We start from the raw sequence: 23729 nt of genomic DNA on the forward strand, positions 1-23729 counted from the left end.
CAATGGGCGGGCTGCTCTTTTACCGGGCTGCAGAGACAGGCTGGTTCCAGTGGCAGGTGCGCCTGAGGTAGCCGGTACGTACTGCAGCTTTTCCTGGCAGGAGCGGCCTCGTCATCGCAACCAACCACCGCCACTAAAAGGTACCTGTGCTGCCTCTGCCGCTACCGCTACCGCTACCGCTGCCACAGCCTCTCTCGTCCATACCTACATACACTGACGTCGTGACCACCTTCGCCCAGGCAACTATCATTTAAACCTGAGGGACCGATTACTTTTGCCTTCAATATCGCTTTTCCCATACGTGTCCGCTTTCGGCGATCATTCTCTACCGCTTTCCAGCTCAAGCATCAACAACCCAGCCCATCCGGCTTCATCTCCGAGCGATCCCGCGATAATGGCCGATTCTGCCAACGCTCCCAAGCCGAGCAGCAGCGTGAAGCTGGTGCTTCTGGGCGAAGCAGCCGTCGGAAAGGTGCGGCCTCACGAGCTTGCTTCTGGAAAACCATCTGTTCGACGTGCTAATTGAGCTCTGCGATAGTCATCCCTGGTTTTGCGATTCGTCAATAATGATTTTCAAGAAAACAAGGAGCCTACTATTGGTGGTATGCATCAGCCCGCTCCTCTGGATTCACTTTGTCGCTGACCTAGCAACCTCTCAGCGGCCTTCTTGACCCAAAAGTGCAACCTCCCGACACGGACAATCAAGTTTGAGATCTGGGATACCGCCGGCCAGGAGCGCTTCGCCTCGCTGGCTCCCATGTACTACCGAAACGCCCAAGCCGCCCTCGTCGTCTACGATCTCACCAAGCCCACGTCTCTCATCAAGGCCAAGCACTGGGTCGCCGAGCTGCAACGACAAGCTTCGCCCGGCATCGTTATCGCATTGGTGGGCAACAAGTTGGATCTGACGGGCGACTCCGGCGCTGCCGCCGACAGCCAGAACGGCGATGACGGAGAGGACTCTGGAGACGCTCGCAAGGTCTCGACGGAAGAGGCTCAATCGTATGCTGAGGAGGAGAGCTTGTTGTTTTTCGAGACCAGCGCAAAGAGCGGCCACAACGTCACCGAGGTGTTCACCGCCATCGCGAATGCGATACCCGAGACGTCGTTGAAGAGCGCGAGGGGAGCTGGCGCAACGAGCGGCGCGGCCAGCAGGGGAGGAGAAGAGCAAAGGGTGAACCTGGGAGGCCCCAAGGATGCCGCTGCCAAGGACAGCTGCGCTTGTTAGAAGGGCTTTTTGACAGCGGGGTGGACGACTAAGGTGCAGACAAAGTGTTTTGGTATTGTACGGTATTCTGTTCTGCCCTTTTCCTGCGAGCCGGTTGCCTGGGACTGATGCCAAGAGGAGCATCTGGGAGTTGAATGTGTTTCTTGTTACTCTCTAGCAGCAAGGTTTTTGTCGTGGCTTTAATGGACGCTTGCTTGCCCATGATCAGATCAGATCAAATCAACATCAATAGCGGTTAATCAGGATGGATGTTGGTAGGGGTGAGGAGTTGATCAGCTCTTTCTACTTTGGATGAATCAAAGCTTGAATCAAGGTTATTCTTATTTCACGTGAAGCTAAAGATGGTTGATACTCATATTCACGACTCATTCCATAGATGGATGAGAAGCTTCACAGACCAATCGTGGCCGTCACGTGACCAGGTGCGCTGCTTGTGACTCCAGTCGCGTTTGCTCTCCAGGTCCCACTCTTTTTGTGCCCAGGCCGGCGAACGATTTCTCCTCCTCTACAGTACTGTACAATATCTAGCCCAGCCGGTGACCGCTGGCGTTTGCGTCAAGAGGCAAACAGGTTCTGCTCTGTTCGGTCTCTTACCAATCATTTCTTTCCACCTGAATTGCCGTTTATCCCGGCCGCGCCCAACCGCCGACGTGATCCCCCTCGCACCAGAGAGACATCGGCCGCCCTCCTGCATCTCTGCCTGAACATCTTTCTCTCCCTCCTACCTAATCGAAGCGACCCGACTCCTCTCCATGACGTCCCCTCTGTTGTTTTAGGCTTTGCCCGTGGCTCAGGAGTTGGAAAGCGCCCCAAGGAAAACACGAAGCGATCAGTATGGCGTCGACAATCACAGAGGCTCAGGCGGAGCTGATCCGGTATGTTACACGGCGCTCGCTGTGTTTCTGGTCCGCGAACTGACACGTTCCTCGCAGCTCCCTCGCCCCTGACGACATTCCAATCAAGCTTCGATGCGCTATCTGTAGCAAGCTCGCCGTGAATGCCTACCGACTGCCATGCTGCGAGCAGGCCATCTGCGAAACATGTGCGTGCAGAAGACTCGATCGAGAAAGAAAATCACCGCTAACTTTGCGCGCAAGGTCAATCGAATCTTCCGGCCTCATGTCCCGTCTGCGAACATTCCCCCTTGTCCGCTGAGGACTGCAGCCCCAATAAGTCGCTTCGAACCACCATCAGGGTGTTTCTGCGCACCGCCGAGAAGAAGCGCGAGGCCAGCCGGGCTAAGGAAGGCAAAGAATCGGAGCCCGTGACTCCTGTTGAGCCGCCGAAACAGTCGCTCCCAGTCCCAGAAGCCCCTGCGATCGAGGCGCCGACTGAGCAGGTCTCGGGAGGCGACGCGCCGATGGGCGAAGCAGTTTCTGCGCCCAGCGAATCCAATGTTGCTGCTCCTGCTCAGCCTGCAGACGAGGTAAATCAGTGTCGCGACTTGTTCATTAGATTTGTCAGCTAATTATGAATTAGGAGGTTGCTCACGACCATGACTCTGCTGCTCAGCATCCTCCTCAAGACGGAGCGGGTGATGCCGAAGACGCGCCAGTTGCGGGTGACAGCAACAATGACGTAGCCCCTGATAACTCTAACGAGCAGGCCATTGTACAGAAAGATGGTGATGGCGAGGGCGACCAAGGCGATGATGAGAATGGCGACGATCAAGAAAACGCCGACGGCGAGACGATGAACGGAACGACCAACGGCAACTTTTCTGGGTCTGGCGACTTCAACCAGATGCAGATGATGATGGCCATGCAGAACGGCATGGCTCCGAACTCGTTTGGCGGGTTCCCCATGATGGGTATGTTATACTCGTATGACGGCTGGTGGTTCAAATGCTAACTCTCCCAGGCATGCCAGGCATGGGCATGGACCCGATGACGATGCAGAACATGTACATGAACGGTGGCTTTCAAGGCATGGGCATGAACGGCATGGGGGGCTTTGGAGGTGGATTTGGCCAAGGCTCCAATAATAACTGGAACGGTTCACAGTCGTGGAATTTCGACCAGAATAATTACAATCAAAGTGGTCCTGGCATGGGAACTGGTGATTTTGGGAGCTTTAACTCAGGATTCCAGACAGGATACAATCAAGGTAATTACGGTCACTTCAATGACTATCGCCGCAACAACTTCGGACGTGGTCGAGGCCGCGGACGAGGATACTACGGAGGTTACGGCCGTGGAGGTTACCAGTTTGGAGGCAACGCCAACAACAACTACCAGGACCAAGGACAGTTTTCCCAGTACGGATCCAACGCTCAAGCCCAAGAGCAGCAGCAGAATGGTCAGAACGAGTCGGCAGATGGACAACAACCTGATGACCATCAGGGAGAGGGAGGGGCTGATGGGGTCGAGGCCTCCAACTCTGGACACCAGGACGCATCCCGTGAGGTCATAGGCATTGAAGCTACCGATGCCTCTTCCGCGCCCGACGTGGCCCAGCACAACGGTCCTGCTGTCACCCGGCCAGTTGTTCCCGCTCCAGATGTTCCCATTAACGCACCCACGGGCCCCAAGGCTATGAGACAAGGACTGCCCAACACGAGCCTTCACAATCTACGAGCAAGAGGATACCAGGTTGGGGGTGATGCCCCATCCAAGCCGACACCTCCTGTCCGGGACAGCCCAGCCGACCGAGGCCGGTCAAGGAGTAGTTCTCCCGGGCCAAGCCGTGAGGGTGCGCGTGACAGAGACAAGGATCGCGACTCCCGCCGTGATCACAGCAAGGAGCGATCTCGGGACTATGACAGACGCGACAACAAGGACTATGATGACCGCGACCAAGACCACACGGGATCGGGATCCCGAACCGCCAGCAGGAGCCGAAGCCGCAGCCGGGGGCATAGAAGCTCCCGCCGACGTAGACGCCACCGCTCAGAGTCGGTCGAGGACGACGGCTTTGACGATGACTCTCGCCGTAAGAAACACAAGAGCAGCCGCCGTCACTACTACGATGATGAGGAGCCCTCACGATCCAGGGACAAGGATGACAGATATGCCGATCGAGCCCGCTCAACCTCACCAGCAGAATCCAAACGGTCGAGTCACCGAAGCCGCCGCGATAGGGATTCTGACAAGAGAAGAGATCGTGACAAGGACAAGGACAGGGACGACTACGACCGCAAAAAGTCCAGTCATCGCTCCTCCCACCGTGATAGAGACTACGATCGCGAACGACGCCGTGACAAGGACAGAGAACGCAGCGACAAGGACCGCAAGGACCGAAAGGATCGTCACCGCGAGAGGGATAGAGACCGACGCGACCGTGACAGGGACAAGGACAGAGACCGAGAACGCGATCGAGACGCCGACTCTAGGTACAGCAGCAGACGCCACTCGACAGACGCAGGTGACACGCCCAACGAGCGAGACTCCAAAGCCCCCTCTGGCCCTCGAGGCTCCCGAGCCGACAGCGCCGCAGCCAAGGACCCTCACACCCTCGAGCGTGAGGCCCGCGACCGTGAGCGTCTGCTCAAGGAAGCCCAGCGCATGGCGGGCATGGGCATGGCCGGCTGGAAGCGCAACCGAGGGGCTGACGACGGCGGCGACGACTCGGGCTCACGTAAGGGCCGGCGTACCACGTCGTCAACAACGTCTGCCGCAGCTTCGCGTCGCAGTGAAGCCGTCAGCGGCGGTGATGAAGAAGAGAGGATGCGCAGGCTCGAGGCTGAGAGGGAGGGTGATCGATGGGGTTAGTCGCCTCGAAAGACACTGAGCAAGCACATCATCGGGACGACAAAGAGACAGTGAAAAAAAATGGTATCCTTGTTTTTTCTGTTCTTACCTTCTTTTCTTCATCTTCTCAGGTTGGTCAGGCAAAAAAGGGGGGCCGGGGGGGCGCGGAAAGGGAAAGGGATATACACAACGCATTCAATCATCATGGTGTTGGTGGGGTGAGAAAGAGGCATGGCATTTAGGGGGGAGCATAAGGTGTGTGAGCAAACAAAAAAAAACAGACACAAAAAGGGTCAAAATATCTGAAAAATTCATTTGGGCTTTCTATCCCCTGAAGAGAGAGGGATATGGACATTTTTCTTGCATGCGCAAAAAAGTCTCAGGGGCAACGAACATCATTCAAACGTTGGCTGGCAGGACAGGGCAGGGCATGCATGCTGTGTAGTAGTAGTTAAAAAACCTCTTTAATCCAGTCTTGATTTTCAAAGACCATCTCAATGACGTCGAGTCATCCATGACAATAATACTATGTATGTATCGTGTGTGATATGTCCACGCCAATCCATCGTCAACGACACATATAGACCTTGATTATCTATCCCTCATCCAATATTCTAGACAACGAGGGACATGTCCTGTCACCTTGACATCGTCAAGCTAGTCCTGGTGTTGAAGCCGTTATATCATGCATGACCAGAGGCATCGCCAACATCAAGGCCACCAATATTCCACCTCCTTCTTTCAAGCGTCATCTTCTCTCCCCGTTGACTTGCGTGAATCGTCAATTCTCATACAAACTCGCGTCCCTGCTTGAGCCAGCAATTGGAGCCATGTCTATCGTCCACAACGCCTTCTCGTCGTAAGCCGTCCAAATGCAAACCAGATATCCCAATGCCACCCTCAGTGGGCGCTTGTCGTACGTGCGTTTGAACCCTATTAGTCCCTGTCTGTCTGTCTCTGTTGCGTCTCCTGGAGCATGGTGAGTGCAGTGCAGCTCGCTTAGTATATACCCTGGGTACGATATTGGAAAGTGTCATAGCTGAAGAGAGCATCAGTAAACGAGTCATGCCAGGGGGGACAGAAACAACTTACAGTCGCGTGTAGTAGCTACCAAACGACTTGGCAATCAGATCCGTCTCAACAAATTGCTCTGCCTCGTCTGCGCTGAGATGAAGCTGGAATCTCTGTCGAAGCGTGTTGGTGACCTGGGCCACGCCGACTGCGAAGCAGGGCATCTTGGAGTCGTGGCCCATCATTGCAACCAAGTCGATGATGTTGTCTGCCGAACGACGCAGAGCTATACAACGTTAGCTATGGGTAACGTTTCATAGAAACGATAGGGTCAACTTGCCTTGGAAAGCTTGCTTGCAGAGCTTCTTGTAATCCTCATAATCGGGTGAACCCAGTCCACCCAAGACGTCAACATACTCGTGAGTGAGCTTGAAAGGAGCCGCCTCAAATCCGACTGAACCAGGCGAGTTGGACAACATGAAGCCAAAGTCGATGTGAACCACATGGCCCTCGGAATCCACCAAGACGTTGCCGTTGTGCCGATCCTTGAGCTGCAGGATGTACGAGATGATGCTGTATGCTGCCAGGGACTTCTTGAAAGCATCAACTCCGGCCTTGAACGGCTTGCTGTCGGGCTTGCCAAAAGCCTTGAGGAAGTGGTCCCTCAGCGTGGCAATGCGGTGCCGGGGGTTCTGGCCAGCCTCGATCGAAGCGAGCGTGAGACTTCGCTTCAACGAGTGAAGAGACACGCCGCTGGTGATGGTCTCGACCAGTCCCGAAGACTCTCCTGTCACCAGAATCCTCATCCGCTTGACCCAGACATCGATGCCAGCATCAACCCAGGTCTTGTGGCACACGTCGATGAGCTGACACGCAAACGCCTCCTGTCGGAGATCTGCTCCAGTCTTGACAATCACACTGACCAGGTCCCAGTTCTTCATCCAGCCGTACGGAGACGACTTGCGAATCCGCTCCTTCTTGGCCTCCCAAGCCTCGCCAAAGACAGCCGCACTAGGGTCATCGCGATCGCCTCGACGCTGAACACCGCCCGTCTTGATGTCATTCTCCATTCGTTCTCGGCCTGCACTGGCGTTGAGGTTCGAGTCGATCTGCACATCATCCTCAAGATCCGGGTTGCTCGGAGAGATAGGCATTGTGCTGGTCCTGGCAATGATGGTGTCAAAGGTTGGGCCTTGTTCATCCACGTCGAAGCTCTGTTCCTCCAGGCTCTGCATGCTGGCAATGATCTTGGCTCGGATCGCCGCTACCTCTTGCTTTGGACGCTTTCCACTAGTAGCTTCAAGCTGCGCAAGCATCTGGGAGGCTGTTCGCATATGAGTTGCCAGTGCTGAAAAGTCTGGCTGGTCGGCTGGCGCATTCCGTTGGATAGGCAGAGTCATCCTTCGCGCGCCAGGCCCAGGGCTGTTCGACCTCGATGTCCCTGTGCCAGAGGTTCGGGGAGTCGTCACATCCAGGGTCGAAGACGAGGTTGTCGCTCCACTGGGAAGACGTTGGGCAGCGTGGTGCGGCGCTGGTCTCACAGGGAATCTGACTGGGGATTCATCCATTCCCCTGAGCAATGGTGAGCTTCCCAAGTCGCCAGAGGCGGGCTCAAAGACACTATCCAAAACAGGTTCCGGGCTCTTCACCGTGGGTGAAAGACGGGGAGAGTCAGACAAGTCGAAAATACGGTTCGTCCTGGCGCTACCGCCTATTAAACTGTTCAGGAGACGCTGGTTCTCAGGCGCATCAGGGTCAAACGAAAAGTCATCCCGGAGCACCTCGACCATGATCAGGTATGGCACCTTTTCCGCACTATTGAGCACCGTCGCCTCCGCCGGGTTCACCCGCACAATGCGGTGATGACGGCTCTTGCCAGGAGATCCATTCACAAGCGTGGGAGGACAGATGACGGGAATGTCAACCTCAGCTGGGAGGTCCTGAGATATTAGCGCAAGCTCCGCTCGAAGAGCACTCATCCGGGCAGGCTTAGGAACCAGCACTAATCGATTCGAAATGCCCTCGAGAGCAGTCAGGAACTGGGTCTGCGATCTGAAGTAGTTTTGTCTCAACAGCCTCGTTTTCTGTACTGGCGACAGCTCATTCATGGCGAGTACGGCCTTTGAGTGGTGTGAATGCCTCCGAGCGACGTCGCCTGGCCTTGGGACATTCCCTGCCGAGATTGGGGTTGTTGGCCTCGTTGGTGGACGAGGCGAGGGCAGGGGCAGAGACGATGTGCTCAGCTTGGCCTCCAATGACTTCATCTCAAGAGCAGATGGCCTCGACGTACCGACCGGCGTCTTGGACCTTCCAGGAGGAATAATGACCGGAGGTGGTACAGGGGCGGTACGGGTAGGCTTTGGCGAAGAGTCCCTCGATCCCTTGGGGTCTGGCGCACTGAAAGTACGTCCAGCATCCTTGGCGCGACGCGACCGCGAATTCGCAGCTGTGACTGTACGGGCTCTCGCTGGCTTGACGTTCTCCTTGCTCTCGGTAGTGGGATCAGTAATTGGCTGCGGCTTGCGCGCCTGTGCGACAGCCAAGGGACCAGCCCAGCGTGGTATCATGGGCAGCGCAACGCTGGCGAGGACGAAGCTGGAGAGCACGGTGACGGGCAGGACGTTCTCCTTGATCTTCTCATGGCGAGCGGTATCGGCGAGTCCAAACACAATGTGCTGGACCTTGTTGTAGACTCGGCGACATGTCTGGAACGAGTCGGACTGCGGGTTCGACGACAGATCGTGCAGATATGTTTGAAAGAGCCAGAACGTCTGCGGCACGCTGGTTAGCACCCAATACGGAGGCGGGACGAAATGGTTCCTATGACGCGGTGCTCCATTCCAGTCCAGTTCCCAAACATCACACGTACCAACAGCGCTGCTGTGACGGATTCCTCGCACAAGTCCAACAAAAACTCCTCCAATGCCATTGACTCATTGTCGACGCTGATTATAAGGTGGCATAGCTGCGGCAGGAAGAACTCGATATCCTCATAGGGGAACTGGCGAAGCTTCTGGCAGAGAACATAGTGAATCCCCACGTGGTTGGCGTAGCGGCTGTCGCGACAGGTGGCATTAGCGATGGTACAGGTCGGAGACGGCGGGATGGGTTCAGGATGAGGGGCGGTGGGCTAATTTGAAGCAGACGCGAGGACGCAAGCCGGCCGGTGTCTATGACTGTTGATGGGGTCGTGGCAAAGACTCACGAGAGGTATGAGACGGGGAGAAAGGGGTTGGAGTTGAAGACGTCGGACTCGAGGAATCTCTGAAGCAAGTCCCACGACATTGGGTTACGCAGGGGAGCGAGCGTCGACGAGGGACGGCTGGCGTTTCGTCATCTAGGTTCGAATAGAAATAATACAAAGAGCGGGCTTTAAATAAGCGGAAGTGAACGTGTGCGAGGGATGAATCGAGAAGGCATTCGCATGGACGAGTGATGTTTAAAGTTGACGGGATGGATGGTCGACGACGACGAAGCTTAGGTCGGTGGTGTAGGTCGGTTTACAGGAGGGCGTCGGTAGCGGACTAGAGGCACCTTATTAGTGGAGTTCCAGCGGGCAGCTTGCCTGGCTTACTACCTGGGAGTACCTAACTAACGTAGTGTAACAGCTGGCCCCTTGGATTTTGGTAAGGGGAGGGAAGGGGGAAAAACACGGCCGTCCTCCCGCAGCTGGCGATGCCCCAATGAGGAGCTGCCAATCCCCCCTGAAGTGGCCACTAACAGTTCGATCTCAGAGGCTGCGTCAGGGGCCCGGAGGTGTGCACCACGGGCCCGTGGCGGGGGACCCTTTTGTCGCGCCCAGCGGAAGCGGTTCGGAGATGGGTCGGGTCCATATTTCCCATCGCTAAAGGCCCGCGAGGGGGAGATTGACTTGTCCTCGGCGCATGGACGGGTGATGATCTTTAATCATTCGTGGCATGAGCATTGCAGACGATGCTATCAGCCTCTTGGAGCTGAATAATGAACATGTAGATGCACTTGTAGACGCGACTCGTTCAGTCGTTCGGCTTGTCGGAGTATTTACTGACGTCAGACACCACCTACGTCAGCCTGCACTGCAGCACTGAGATGGACGCATTCACATGGCAGCAAAACTTAAGGGTTCTTCGATACTGGCACGAAAAGAGTTCTCAGTCTTACTCGTGCATGTAGCACTGGTGCAACCATTCAATTTGGCCACAAATGACCTACCCCAGTGTCAACTGCATGTTTCAAACCATCAACGGTGTCCAGGGTTGGAAAATGCCAATGCCGACCTCCATCCGGACGCCTTCAGGGTAGGCAGGATTTGAGCCAACATCGAGTCAACGAGGGGATGACAGTCCTACCCAGGTATGAATCTCACCACTAATCAATCTCACGCATGGCCTAGGTATTTTTTCATAGTCATCGTCCTCACGCAGGCCCTAACCATCAATGTCAGGCCATGGTTGGGATGCGATGAGGACCTCACAGCTCCGAGCGAGGTCAGCTTCGACAAGTAGTTAGACTAGCCTCCATTGGCAGACCGCCTCTATATCAAGACTGCTCACGAGTTGCCCGCATGGGCCATTCACAAGACACAAGACAATCACAAATGGCACCGCACTTAGTTGACGCGTGGAGGCTGCTGTATTCAAGTCGTTGCCCCCAATACTTCTCTTCCACCTATGTATATGCCCGGTAGAGCAGTGGCACTCCCACATAACATTGAGCACTCTATAACACAACTGTCGCTCCACGCGGAGGCGATAAACACGCCCCAAAAAAGAACCACGAGACATCTGTCTCTCCTGGCGCCAAACGCCGGCTGAATGCGAATCCCCTTGAACGCCGTTTCGTACTCGATCGTATCCTTCATGATGTGCCCCAAAACTTCCACGAGGCTACTGCCCCCCCAAACAAGAAGATAAATCATGTCTTCTTTCTCCTGCCACCGCGCCTCTTTTTGGGTTCTGGCATCTCTTCGTCGCTCGAGCTCTCCTGCTTGGCCTTGGCCTTGCTGCCCTCCTTTTCATTCTCGACGCGACTGACAATGTCGCGTAGAAAGTCCCACTGCTCATCGGTCTCAACCACCTGCTTGAGCATTGGCGCCGTGACCCTCTTTCCGCCCTTCTCCTTGGCTATATCGGCACTCTTTGTGACCAGCTGTATCATAAAGAGCTCGAGAGCTTTGCCGACGGCGATTGGCGTCTGCTGGGCAACCTTGCCGACTTCCTCGTCCGCCTGCATGATGCGCTTGATTCTCGCAGTGGGAAACTTTGTCTTAACAGGCGACGGTTCGATAGCGGGCGCCGGAGGTGGCGCGGCCCTGCGGGGAGGCATGGTTGTAGAAAAGGGCGTGTCCGTGGACAAAGAGGGACCAGATAGACCAGCTCCTAGTGGAGGTGGATAGGTTTGGCTGTAGGCAGCTACACCGGGAGCTTGCTCTGTGAATGCGAAGCTGTACGACGAGGGCTGTGGCGGATGATGTTGATGCGCAGATAAAGAGTCTCCCTCGTAGCTGCCGCGGTGAGACGTTCGCTGGGATGAGGACGAGTGAACGTATTGATCCTGAAGGAAGGTCGGCTGCGCCGAGTAGGGTTGATATTCCGACCCGACGAATCTGGGCTGGGATGGATGCTGCCGCTGGTGGTCGACGTCGTTGGGTTGATCGTTGTTGACACCGATGTTGATGTTGTTACTGAGGGGGAGAGAAGGGGGAACGTAGGAAGAAAAAGAGGCAGACCTGTTGTAGGCTGGAGACTCTGCTTTATATTCGTATGCTGGGCACGGGAGGTGGCTGCCGGTTTGTGGATGTTGGAGCTTTTGCGGCGCGGGTTGAGTGGGGCCACCTGAGTAAAAAGAAGAGAGGTCCGGAGACTTGGGAGCGTAGGAGCTGTCGTCGGCCGACATAATAAATATTTTTTTTGTCCTGACCGTGAAAAGATTAAGGTGGGGCCTTGGCGCCGAAGCGGCCGGGAGGGGATTTGTCGAAGCCCGGCAGCGAATGAGACTGCGTGAATGGATCCCCCTGGGTGCTTCCCCTCCGACGGGGTCTTTGGCGGGTGCTCGACAGACGGCTGATGATTTTGACCTAGGTCGCTTGGCGGCGCGCGATCGCAGCAGCCAGCGTAGCGAGGCCAGGGTTGATGGGATGGGATGGGATGGGCAGGTAGCCTTTGTATGGATGTACAGTGTGTCGCGTCAAGACTTGAACGTGCCGTATATACGTGTCTTGAGTTATTTGCCGGTGTCTCTTTGTACAAGTGACAACCAACACCAAGAGGGAGCAAAGTCTCGAGCTTACTTGGAACGTAATGGGGTTGGCCAAATCCAAATCCGTGCACAATCGAAATCGGATGTTGGTGAATGTCGTCTGGGGTTGTGCCGAGACGGCAGCTTTGTAGTCGAATAAAGGCTTCCTTGCATACGAGTATCAGCCAAGGTCATGCGATCATCCAAGGAGGACGCCTCAAGAGACCAAACTGATTCGAGAACCCAGACGAGACAGCAAAGAGACAGACGAGCGTTGGGCTGGCTGTATGAGGCTGTTTGGATTCTGACTCTCAGGACCGATCCAACTGCAGGCTCAGCGGGAGCTGATCTGCTGCTAATAAGCTCACAGCAGCAGTGCGCAGGCGACAGGGGGATCAAGGGGCCCAGCTGGAGCTCACGAATCAGCGGGCTCCCGTGCCGTGGCTGGGGATGACGATGTGGTTTGATTGACGTGACGTCGGGTGGGGCACAATGCAAGATTGGGCCGGCCCGGGGCCATGCATAGAGTGAAGCTGAGGTTGTGGTTGTGGGATGTGGTTCCTGTGCAACTCAGACAAACGAGAGGACAGAAGCACCCGTAGAACAACTCACGAAGCGACCAGGAGTGGTGAAGGAGGACGTCCGCTGTCGGGAGGCTGTGCAAGCCAGCCCCGTCCGTAAGTGAGATGGAGGCGATGCGAGTTTGTCCTGGTGGTGGCGGTTCGACACGGATGAGGCTCCCGAGGCCACAAGGCACCCAGTGTAAGACAAGAAGGCAGACAAGACAGCGTCGGGCCCAGCAAGGTAAGAGACCTGATCTGGTAATCGCTGCAACTCCTTGCCTGGAAGGACAGCACTGCAAGGGGGCTGCAAAGGTTGATGGCTGAGGGGACTTGGCCAAGAGGGCAACGTCTTGGTCCTTTGTAGATTAGAGACAATGAAGTTGAAAGAACAATGGGCCAAGAGAAGCCTGGAAACAATCCGAGAAGCGTGCGTGCGTATAAGTGAGAAGTAGGTCCGGTGTGGAGACGGTAGCTTCGGTGAGGCTGCGGTGATGAATACCGTACCTAAGCTCTTGTTGGTCCCATGAGATCGGAGTCAGGGGGGCGTCGCTGGATCGTTCTTGCTTCCTTCAGAGGGCGGACCAGTCGGCATTCATCAAAGCGGCGGCAAGTGGCGGGGGGAGGCGAGGGAATGCCGGCCGTTTATATGCACGACGCGGGGCTGTTCCTCCGACACACGCTACGTACAGGTACCGCTGTAGGTAGGTAACACCCTGACCGGGCAGTTGAGACCCAAACATCCATCCCCATCCTTCCGTGGGCGAGACGAGACCGTCTCAAGCTGATCCCCGGGGCAGTAGGCAGGAACCGTCCAAGGGGAAGGGAAGGAACTCTCGCTGGGGCGTGCTCGCCGCTGACCAGGCTTGCGCGCCCCATAATTGGGATCCATTTACACTTTCCGGCATTTAAAGTGGCTACCTGCATCATCCTTTTCGGGAAGGCGCGTGTGCATCTCGTCTCCAGGCCCTGCCTGCGCGGCGTGTGTTCGTGATTCACTCTCACCTCTCACTCTCCCCTCTTGTTTCTTTCACCCACACTTTCAGGCGAACGACCCGTATGGACTCTGTGACACGATGCGGCGATTGCTCTGAGGGTCTTTTCGACTGATTCAGACTCGGTCAGCCTGTACGACTTCCATTGCGCCCTGACTTCACTCCGCACCGCCGACTTTTCAAGCCATACCTCTGTCAGCCGCACAATGCAAGGCAAGGCCTTGGGGCATTGGTGGAGCAAGTGGCATGTCCCATTCCTCGTTCGCCGACGAATGGATGGCGAAGCATGCAGTGCTGAATCAGTCACCCAAGCAAGGAACCGCGAGCAACTGGCCTTGCATGGATGGTTTGGTTGCCTTTTTGCAGCCCCAGGCTCCCCTCTTAGGCTCCCACCGCCACCCTGATAGAGGGCACAATGCAGCTATTGTACAGAAACCTCGAATCAGCTAATTGCTGGGCCCTTATGCTCTGTGATTTCAGCAGTAGCATTTGGGAGCTGGGGTGGGATGCGTTGGTGTTTGTCTCAAGGCTGAAACCGATCCATACTGAGCAACTCGCCGGGTCTCGGATGACAGTGATAGTTCGGCTCTCGAACGCGACAATGTTCGTGGTTGACGTGTCATCTTCTTTCTTGCCCGGTATGATTCCAAATTCCCTACACACGTCACCTGTTTGCCTTTGCTCTCACGAGCATATGATGATACAAGTTGAGCTTTTATCTCGGAGCAGGCCTGGTGAAGACGAAGCCGAGTTCTATCCTCTGGTTCCTGATCCACCATCTTCAGGCCTTGTCTATGATTGTTTACTTGATCTAATCTGATGCTACACCTTGTCTCCGTTCAACGTGCCCCATTCAGGCATTCGTCTTCTAATTTCCTTGACAGCAGTTCTCAGCCCTTGTAACCTCTTCTCTTCTGTGCTCGATAAAAAGATTGACGCCACGGGCCATGCGTGGATTCCCCCATCAAACTTCTGACCTTCAACCTCAACGCCGATTTTGGCTTGGCGCTTGAGGAAGTCTTCAATATCAGGCGCAAACACTTCCTCCTCTCCAAAGATGACAAAGTAGCCTCGCTCTGGACTGGCTGCCCTCCACAGAACATCGTCGACACAGTTGCCTGGAGATGCTGGCTGTTGTTGAACCATGCTCTCACCTGCATACTCATGTGCGTATCTCCACAAGGTGCGTTTATCCAAAAAGTCACTCTTGGAAGTATAATGCAAATTCGACATGAGAGTCACCCACGGCGAAATGAGCGTGGCCATCCGTGGTAGAGCAAGATGAGGTGGTTGGGGATCGGTGAGACCACCACGGACACTGGCATTGACCCCCTTGCTCTCTTGATTATCCGCCTGGGCGCCCAACTCGAGCAGTAAGCTAAGGATCAATGCGCCGCCGGCTGAATCGCCCGAGACGCAGACCTTGGATGCATCCTTGACAACTTGGAGAACGTGCCTGTAGCCTTCTAACGCCTCCAAAACTTGCCTGGGGTAGACCTCATCAGGCACCAATGTGTATTCAAGTGCGAATATTGCTGGGTTCTTGAACCCAGCTTCCACAAGTAGGTGATGCCAAACCATGAGGAACTCGAGATAAAAGTAACTCGAGCCCATGACAAACCCGCCGCCTTGAACGTGTTAGTGACAAGGTCAAAGGGCCTGCAAATAGATGTGTCTGCCCTACCGTGAATGTAATAGAGAACAAAGTCTGGCGGATGCTCGGGCCGATGCATAATCCAGGTGCCCCGGGTCTGGATGCTCCCCTGGTTGCTGTTAATGGTGCCTTTCTGGATGGTTTCCAGGGGGGACTGTACCGTTCCTATTGTATACTCACGATAGTAGACTGGGGATCGCAAGTAGCCATGGCGAAGCATGCGCCACCGGATAAAGGGGAGGGCGACATATTTGGAAAAGAAGACTCTCCCAACTTTGGAGGGAATATTGGCAAAGGCGTATCTCACGCAGCGTATAACAAGATCTTCAAACAAGGTAGCATTTTGTGTGAATGGGAGTTGGCGGCTTGGGTGAGTAAGGTAGCGCTCATGGACAAATTCAAAAGGGAGCTCCAATACTAAACATGTCGTGTGAGTGTCTGTGAGATTCCGGATCTGCAATGAGCGAGGGACAACTAACGGAGAAAGGGCAGAGCCCGAAGACCAGTAATGAGGGTCGTGAAAAAGCCGGCGTGCCACAAGAGCTGTGGTGCGAGGAAGGCGAGAAAGACGGCACAGTCGACGAAGGTGATGGGGCCGAGGATCATGATGGGGGAGAGTTGGCTCGGAACGGGAATACGTGGCTCATGAAATACGATGTCTTTTGAAGTCGTGAATCGGTAGAGAATGTGACTCTTTTCAAGTGAAGCAATCTCCAAACGAGTGTCCTAACAAAGCCGCAACAGGAAGGATATAATTGATCATGAACGGCAGCGGCTCGTGCCGTAATTGGGCGACAAGTCCTTGACGCGTTCAAGTTGGTTGTTGGATCGATGATGGAGGGGTTGTTGTTGGGCGCAGCTCAACGGCTCTAGGTGGGTGGCCACCGCTAACGGTCAAAGTTGTCAATGTCAAAACTGTCCCTTTTCTTTTACATGTGACAGCATCTGATAAACCCCAAAATGATCACCGCTTCTTCAGCAGGAAATGAACGTGGATAAGAGGGGAAAAAGACACCGTTGATTGCTGAATTGAGAAAAGAATGGCTCGGCAACATGTCGTGGCTGACATAAGCTGGTTGGGACCTTCCAGGCCTCACCGCATGAGGAGCATCAGAGCATTCCAGATGCCTCTGAGAACCCGTGAGTTCAGGAAGCACGCGATATTTCGTGACGGCGACTGCTCCTCTGTTTACTGATCAGGCAACTGATGCATAGCCGGGCCAAGGAATCACAAGCTTTTGGTTCCTCGGAGAGCTCCTTTTGCCGCATCCCCCACATTGTTCGCAGCTCGGTTCAACACCATGGGTGAGAATCCACCAGAGGAGTCTCCTTTTCCCCTCACCGAGGTGGACAAGTGGATTCTATCACAGACGGACGAAGAGTTCAAGAAACATGACTGGGAAGATCTCAAGGGTATCATTGGTGAGTAAAATTGATACTCAGCTATGCAGTTCTCCTGAGGCTCAAGTCCACTAACATCCAAGGTAGAAGCAAACAACCTCTCTGTCTTGAAACGCAAGCCATCTGATCTGCGCCGCTACATGAAATGGACAGCAGAGACAAAGGCTGAATATGGCTCCATGACAAACTACCTCCTGGCCAACCGGCTGCCCAATGCCTGGGGCCAGCCACCATTCACACCGGTGTCCAATGTCCCATTCAAGGACCCCTCGGATTACCGCGTCTTGATCAACGACTGGCCATATGGGCTGGATCCGGAGATCCGCCACATTGTCGTGTGGTTGCGCACCACCATCCCCACAGACCCGGAGACAGGGGACATGACACCGGAGAGCAGGGCGTTGGTGAAGGCTTTTGTCAAGGAGTATTTTGTCGACACCTTGGGCCCAGACGGAGAGAGCCGAGTGTTGTGGTTCAAGAATTGGGTGGCTCTTCAAAGCGTGCGCGCTCTGGAGCATATCCACGTCCTGGTGCGAAATGTTGACGATGATACCATAGAGCGATGGACTGGCGAGCGGCCGCGACAGAGCACTTAGAGAACGGGCAAATTCCCAGAATCATGATAGATAGAGCACCCCATAGAAACAATGGCATCAATTAAGCAGCCCGGCGCGCCCGGCGATTTCCCTGAGGAGCCGCATCACCAACACCAGCGCCTTGTAGCTCAGCCATCTTCTGCCTGCCCATGCCAAGCAGCCCGCTTCCCAGATACAGGCCATACGCCGGGACAACGACCCAAAGAAGCCATCCTTTGTTGCCGAAGAGGATGACAAGAATCGCCGATGCCCAAGTGACCCAGATGACGTCGAACATGTACTCGGTCAGACCGGCAGAGGAGAGGTCCTCGCCGGAGCTGCGTAGCGCGCGTGTGGAAGGGTCGTACTTGGGGCGACCGGAAATCTCGAGGACGTACTCGCAGATGAGGGAGGGCGCGGAGAGGAGACCATAGAGCCAGAGAGAGCGCGAGCGGAAGAGGAAGTGGGCGAGGAGGAAGAGGACGTTGACGACGAGAGAGCCGATGTGGAGGTTGTTGAGCGCCGCCGCGTTGGACTTGGCGCGATCCTTCTTCGCCTTCTGGGCCATTGCGATGAGATGATGAGTTGTAGATTCGTAAAAGAGGTTGTATGTTGGCCTGGAGTAGAGTGGAATGACGATGGGAGGTGGACTTGGTCGCAAACTAGGCGCCAGTGGACAGGGGTCGAGTGAACAGCGTGTCGGAGCGAGCTGTAATTGCGACAAGCTGATAGGCACCGCCACTTGCCCCTCGCTCGCTTGTTGAATCGCAATGGAATTGAAAGAAAGAAAGGACTTGAGTTTTGTGATTTCGATAATGAAAGTATGGACTACATAGCCTCAATTCAATTTACAACAACAACAACAATTCTCATGAGCTCCGGCTGAAACCGACGTCATGCCTCTACTACAGTTGAGCTGTCAAATGTCACGTGAGTACCCTGATGGAGGTGGGGTGTGCCCGATAAGCGATAAGCGCACAACTGGATATTTCTAAATTTTGGTGCGAAACCGACATTGAACTTCCTCAACACCAAAAGGATCAGTCCCTCAACCCGACCAGGCCGTCATCACGTTACCGTTGCAGTCATCTTTGCCGAGTCTTGACAGCCATTCACAATGTCTCACCAGAAGATCGAGAAGGACCTTGGCGAGCAGCCCGTACGTTTTGCAAGAAAATGGAAACAGCAATCGCCAACGACAACGACTGACCCCTCCAATAGAAGAGCCACCGCATCCGAATCACCCTGACTAGCCGAAAGGTTCAGTCTCTCGAGAAGGTCAGCGCCGAGCTCATTGAGCGCGCCCGCAGCAAGGGCCTCACCGTCAAGGGCCCCGTCCGCCTGCCCACCAAGAACCTCAAGATCACCACCCGCAAGACCCCTTGCGGTGAGGGTTCCAAGACCTGGGATCTCTACGAGCTCCGCGTCCACAAGCGCCTCATCGACCTCCACGCCCCCACCGAGGTTGTCAAGTCCGTCATCGTCAACAGTAAGGGACCCCGCCGTGCTTGGAGAGTTGTACAGTTCCTAACCGTTTTGCAGTCGAGGCCGGTGTTGAGGTTGAGGTTACCATTGCCGCTTAAGTGTTGAAGCTCTGCTTGTCTGGAGCCCAGGTTCTGCGTTCCATGATGGCATTGTGAAGGAAGGGAATGATGGAGACGTCATTGTCTTGCTCACAGCAAGGAGGGTAGATATAGGATACTCGGTTACGATTAATGAATCACTGAGAACCTCGCGTTCTACCATCCAAACGTATGACCATTTGGCCCGCTTCGTAGATTTGTGCCAGGTTTGTGTGCAGTTGTTTATTTCTGTGAGCCGCGACAATATTGGATACAACAAAGTATAGATGGAATGGATGCATAGACTCATGACGGATACATCCAATACGATAGGTACCTAGGTAAGGACGCAGTTCTCAAGCCCACTTGCAACGTGGTTATTACTGCAACCCCTAATCTTCGCAGTTACCCCTAAACCTCTCGTTCTCTGCATATCGACGTCTTGCCACACTCCCAAATTTGTTTCATTTTTCATGATGCGTCTTGGTCAATAATTGGCTCCTTGTTTCTGCAAGCCTCAGGAACAAGAGCGCTTAGTGGCTCATGTTGCAAGACCTTGCAGCTGGCTCTGGAGGCGCTACCAGTCCCAGGTACCTCCACCTATTGGAACGCAGGCTGGACCTGCAAGTACCTATACTTAGAGGCTGGTTGCCCAGAGACGCTGACAACAATACCGCGCGCCAAGCAGGTCGTGAAGGACCACCCATTTTCAAACATTCACTCACCTCACGGACCCGACAGATTCACGTTTCCAAACCCAAACGACGTCCAAGACTTACCGCATTTTCCAGAGCTTCGGCCGTGTCGTGTCTGCATATCATGTGCCACTTGTATCGAAGCCGACCGAGTTGGTAGTAGGGAAATTTCTTTTTTTATATTTCATCTCTGGGCTTTAACTCTACCTCCCCATCTTCGCCTTTCGCACGCTCGCTCGTCAGGACCCACCGTTCCCGTTCACGAAACGTTGCGAGCCGCCAACATTTGACTTGACGAGTTCCCCTTCACGCTCTCAACGCCTGCTGTCCCGTCCCAGGCAGCAAGACCCGAGCGCCGTCTTTGGACAGAGCATCCCGTCTGGCTCTTGAAATTCTTTGCTCTTTATTTAATTTCTAATCATCTCGGCGACGTTGACGTCGACTGCGACCGACCAGCGACCCCCCCGACCCACGGTGGTTTTGTTTTCTTTCGACTGGCAGTCCCCGCCACTCACGCGAACGGCACAACAAACACCTTTGTCTGGCGACGACAAACCATCCTCTGTCGCCTATTGTTGCTTTGACTGCCATTGAGTCTTTCGATCTGCCCTACCCTTCGACTGTCCCATGGCCTGGGCACGTCGTTAGGCAACTCCCACAGCGCCATCCCCAAGTCACCCCCCCAACCTCCTCATCCTTTGACGCTGGACAGCAACATCCAGCATGGCGCCCACTCCGACGGCCATCAGTGGCCTGATACGACAGGTGATACACTATCATCTCGACAATGCCTCATATGAAAACGCCCTCTTCTTCGCCGAACGGTTGACCGCCCAGGACCCCAGGTCCAGCGAACCCACATACCTCTATGCGCTATGTCATCTGCGCCTCGGCGACTACCGGTCGGCATACGACGTCAGTAAGCCCATGGGCTACCGCGGTGTTCACTTTGGCTGCGCGTGGGTGTTCGCGCAAGCCTGCCTGGCCCTCGAGCGGTACAAGGATGGCATCACAGCGCTTGAGAAGTCGCGGAGTCTCTGGTCGTCGAAAAGCAGCCTTGGGAAGCATAGCGCAACTACTCGAACGGCCCTTCCCGACGCATCCGCAGTGCTGTGCTTGATGGGTAAACTTAATCGCGGCTATGACGACAAGAAGAAGGCTATCGGCTGCTTCGAGGAGGCGCTCAAGCTCAACCCCTTCATGTGGGATGCCTTTACAGCGCTCTGCGAAATGGGCGTGACGGTTCGCGTGCCAAACATCTTCAAGGTCAACGATGCGCTTGTGCAGAGTTTCGACGTGGAGCCGAGCTCGTCGGTAGACTCGAGAGAAGGATCAGTATCAAACCCCCCAGATGTTCCAACAAAGAAATCGCAACGAGGCGTCGCGACGGATGTAGGGAGCGACCCATTCAATCCCAGCAACTCTCCCACCATTCATGAGTTGACTAATGGCGACTCTGTCATGGAAGGCGAAAGAAGCGACTTTATGTTAAAGATTCACGAAGGCCGCATGCGCTATGCAACTTCAACCAACAACTCCGGCTTCGACGGGATGGAGACTCCCCCAAACCAAGGATTATCAGAGGTTACATCCTCTCGCGCTGTTCAACCACATGATGCGCCCCAAGCGCCTTCACGGAGGACGCGGAACACGCATGCCATGGATCAAGGTCATGACGCACCACCACGGATGAACTACCGGTTAGGATCAAGGCGAACGAGAGCGCAAGACAAAGGACAACAGGAACAGGCTGCTGAGGTTGTCATGGCAGATGCATCTAACGGCGCCCCCTCGGCATCTCTGCGGTCGTCCATACCAGCAGCGGAGAGGAAGCGCACTGTATCAGGACACCCAGCACGGGGCTCTGAGGAGCCCACGACGACTCGACGCAGCGCAAGACTGAACATGTTCAGGCCATCATCCAAAGCAAACTCGGGCGCGGCCACGATAGGAGCGTCGGCCGGTCGAGAATTAAAGAAAGCTAGGCCCCCGATCTCTCGAATAATGCGACCGGGATCTAGCGGCTCCAGTGTCGGACGAGTCGTCAGCGGGAACCGCAAGCCTCTGGAAGACGCACACGCAGACGTCGACCACGGGGAACTGCCAAAGGTCAAGGAGGTGCCCCCCCAGCCGCCTGCGCCCAAGCCGGCGGAACTGGACACGCAAAGGATCGAGGAAGGACTTAAGTGGATACTCGACCTTACAAAGAAGCTCGCCAACGGCTACTACTCCTTGTCACAGTTCCAGTGTGCGGAGAGCGTACAAGCCCTGATGTCGTTGCCTCTGGCGCATCAAAATACACCATGGGTACTTGCGCAGATGGGCCGGGCGCACTACGAGCAGGCTTCGTACGCCGACGCCGAAAAGTTCTTTAGGAAAATGCGTGTCCAGGCCCCGTCCCGGCTTGAAGATATGGAGGTGTATTCTACGATTCTATGGCATCTGAAGCGGGAGACGGATCTCTCATTCCTTGCTCATGAGCTGGTAGACTCAGCCTGGCTCTCACCGCAAGCTTGGTGCGCGCTTGGCAATGCGTGGTCGCTCGCTCGCGACTATGAGCAAGCATTGAAGTGTTTCAAGAGGGCAACTCAGCTGGATCCCAAGTTCGCCTATGCTTTCACATTGCAAGGACACGAACATGTGGCCAACGAAGAGTATGATAAGGCCCTCACTGCATACCGACAGGCGATATCAGCAGATAGACGCCACTACAACGCTTACTACGGCATTGGAAAGGTTCAGGAGCGCCTGGGAGCGCTCGATAAGGCGTATGCGCACTTCCACGCAGCTCAGAGTATAAACCCCAACAATGCGGTCCTGATCTGCTGCATCGGAACGGTGTTGGAGAAGCAGAAACAGATAATGCCTGCACTGCAAGCATATAGCAAAGCGGTAGAGCTCGCGCCGCGAGCTGCGCAGACCCGGTACAAGAAGGCTAGAGCATTGCTCGCTGTAGGACAACTGGACGCTGCACAGAAGGAGTTGATGGTGCTGAAAGACTTGGCACCTGATGAGGCGACTGTTCACTTTCTTCTCGGCAAACTGTATAGGAGCATGGGCGAGAAGCAACTCTCAGTGCGGCACTTTACCATTGCTCTTGCTTTGGACCCCAAGGTAAGCAACCTGGCTGATCTCTGAATGTTACCAAACTGACCGTTTCTCTAGGCAAGCCAACAAATTAAAGAAGCGATTGAGAGTTTTGAAGATGATGTGGACATGGACGACTCCATGATGGCATGATGTCATGAGCATTGCGATTTTAACGGGTCTGCGCTTTGGGCGAGTTAGGGAGCCTTGGTTTTGGGATTGGAACAGCAAGATAATGAGGCATTTGGAATGTGCAGGGGATGAAGGACGATGACGCCGGCTGAGGCTCGATGTCAGTCTCACATGTTTGGCTGACGAAGGCTGGTTCAAGTGAGGTTCAAGGATGGGTGGAATTTGCGAGGAGCTGGGGTTGGCGCAAGTCTTGACTGAGGAATGATAGCATGGCAGGCATGGCATTGGCGTTACTTGGTATTGCTACCTGGGCTGCTTCAACGGCCTGGGCTTTGGAAGCAAATGGAAGAGCGGCTTGGCTTGTTGTGTATAGTATCGGTAAACATGCGGTAGCAACTGTACATTAAGGGTACCCCGAGGTAGGCTTTGGAGCAACGGGCTTTGCGGAGGGATACCCCGATAGATAGTCGAAGAGGAAGAGGCCGTAAGGTCTTTTGCTTGAGTTGGATATTGTGTTTTTGTGAGTGTGAGTGCATGTGTGGATTTGTCATTGCGAAAGGCAGTTATGCGTTGAGTTGGAGTGTGAATCGACTTTAGAACAGCAGATACCGTGAATTAAATATCGCTAGATGAGTCAGAGCATGAAAGAAGGCACATTAATCATATGAGATGGTCTTGATCTGGTATCACGTCGTAATTAAGCAGTTCATGCGAGTGCCCGCTAGTGGTAGAAGTTGGAGGCACATGTGACGATGATGTCAAGTTAACAGGTAGGAATTGAACGAGGGTGTCGTGCTAGATGATGCATCGAGAAAGAAAATAAGGTCAAAGACTCATGATGGCCTCAATAGATGTCCTATACAGTATCCTGTTCGACCTCACGCGCATGACCATAGTCGCCTTGTAGTCCCCGCCAAATCCAAG

At 54.7% G+C, this 23729-nt stretch overlaps 8 protein-coding genes and 1 pseudogene across 9 annotated transcripts, besides 1 other annotated feature; 5 read left to right on the top strand and 4 right to left on the bottom strand.

Annotated features, from left to right (window-relative positions):
• Positions 1-241: 241 nt before the first annotated feature.
• Positions 242-1228, top strand: NCS57_01034600 (annotated as a pseudogene). Its single transcript has 3 exons — positions 242-472; positions 539-602; positions 660-1228.
• Positions 242-1228: a sequence feature.
• An 834-nt stretch (positions 1229-2062) lies between these two features.
• NCS57_01034700 (RING-type domain-containing protein) lies at positions 2063-4938 on the top strand (the record flags this gene model as incomplete). The annotated part of the gene is made up of 5 exons (XM_053060093.1): positions 2063-2103; positions 2161-2270; positions 2326-2654; positions 2708-3038; positions 3089-4938. 5 exons carry the CDS (start codon positions 2063-2065, stop codon positions 4936-4938), a joined length of 2661 nt encoding a protein of 886 aa, XP_052910487.1.
• Positions 4939-5916: 978 nt separating this feature from the next.
• Positions 5917-9213, bottom strand: NCS57_01034800 (uncharacterized protein; the record flags this gene model as incomplete). The annotated part of the gene is made up of 5 exons (XM_053060094.1): positions 5917-5956; positions 6010-6214; positions 6269-8699; positions 8798-8984; positions 9134-9213. 5 exons carry the CDS (start codon positions 9211-9213, stop codon positions 5917-5919), a joined length of 2943 nt encoding a protein of 980 aa, XP_052910488.1.
• Positions 9214-10821: 1608 nt separating this feature from the next.
• NCS57_01034900 (CBFD-NFYB-HMF domain-containing protein) lies at positions 10822-11802 on the bottom strand (the record flags this gene model as incomplete). The annotated part of the gene is made up of 1 exon (XM_053060095.1): positions 10822-11802. The coding sequence occupies one exon, from the start codon at positions 11800-11802 to the stop codon at positions 10822-10824; it is 981 nt and encodes a 326-aa protein (XP_052910489.1).
• A 2719-nt stretch (positions 11803-14521) lies between these two features.
• Positions 14522-15959, bottom strand: NCS57_01035000 (Abhydrolase-3 domain-containing protein; the record flags this gene model as incomplete). Its single annotated transcript, XM_053060096.1, has 3 exons — positions 14522-15327; positions 15384-15770; positions 15833-15959. 3 exons carry the CDS (start codon positions 15957-15959, stop codon positions 14522-14524), a joined length of 1320 nt encoding a protein of 439 aa, XP_052910490.1.
• A 434-nt stretch (positions 15960-16393) lies between these two features.
• On the top strand, positions 16394-17350 carry NCS57_01035100 (uncharacterized protein; the record flags this gene model as incomplete). The annotated part of the gene is made up of 3 exons (XM_053060097.1): positions 16394-16493; positions 16569-16775; positions 16842-17350. 3 exons carry the CDS (start codon positions 16394-16396, stop codon positions 17348-17350), a joined length of 816 nt encoding a protein of 271 aa, XP_052910491.1.
• Positions 17351-17411: 61 nt separating this feature from the next.
• Positions 17412-17897, bottom strand: NCS57_01035200 (uncharacterized protein; the record flags this gene model as incomplete). The annotated part of the gene is made up of 1 exon (XM_053060098.1): positions 17412-17897. One exon carries the CDS (start codon positions 17895-17897, stop codon positions 17412-17414), a length of 486 nt encoding a protein of 161 aa, XP_052910492.1.
• Positions 17898-18446: 549 nt separating this feature from the next.
• NCS57_01035300 (40S ribosomal protein S20) lies at positions 18447-18912 on the top strand (the record flags this gene model as incomplete). The annotated part of the gene is made up of 3 exons (XM_053060099.1): positions 18447-18488; positions 18551-18818; positions 18872-18912. The coding sequence occupies 3 exons, from the start codon at positions 18447-18449 to the stop codon at positions 18910-18912; spliced, it is 351 nt and encodes a 116-aa protein (XP_052910493.1).
• A 1397-nt stretch (positions 18913-20309) lies between these two features.
• NCS57_01035400 (uncharacterized protein) lies at positions 20310-22826 on the top strand (the record flags this gene model as incomplete). Its single annotated transcript, XM_053060100.1, has 2 exons — positions 20310-22700; positions 22752-22826. The coding sequence occupies 2 exons, from the start codon at positions 20310-20312 to the stop codon at positions 22824-22826; spliced, it is 2466 nt and encodes an 821-aa protein (XP_052910494.1).
• Positions 22827-23729: the final 903 nt, after the last annotated feature.

Source organism: Fusarium keratoplasticum, chromosome 8 (genome assembly GCF_025433545.1).
Source record: "Fusarium keratoplasticum isolate Fu6.1 chromosome 8, whole genome shotgun sequence".
NCBI lineage: Eukaryota > Fungi > Ascomycota > Sordariomycetes > Hypocreales > Nectriaceae > Fusarium > Fusarium keratoplasticum.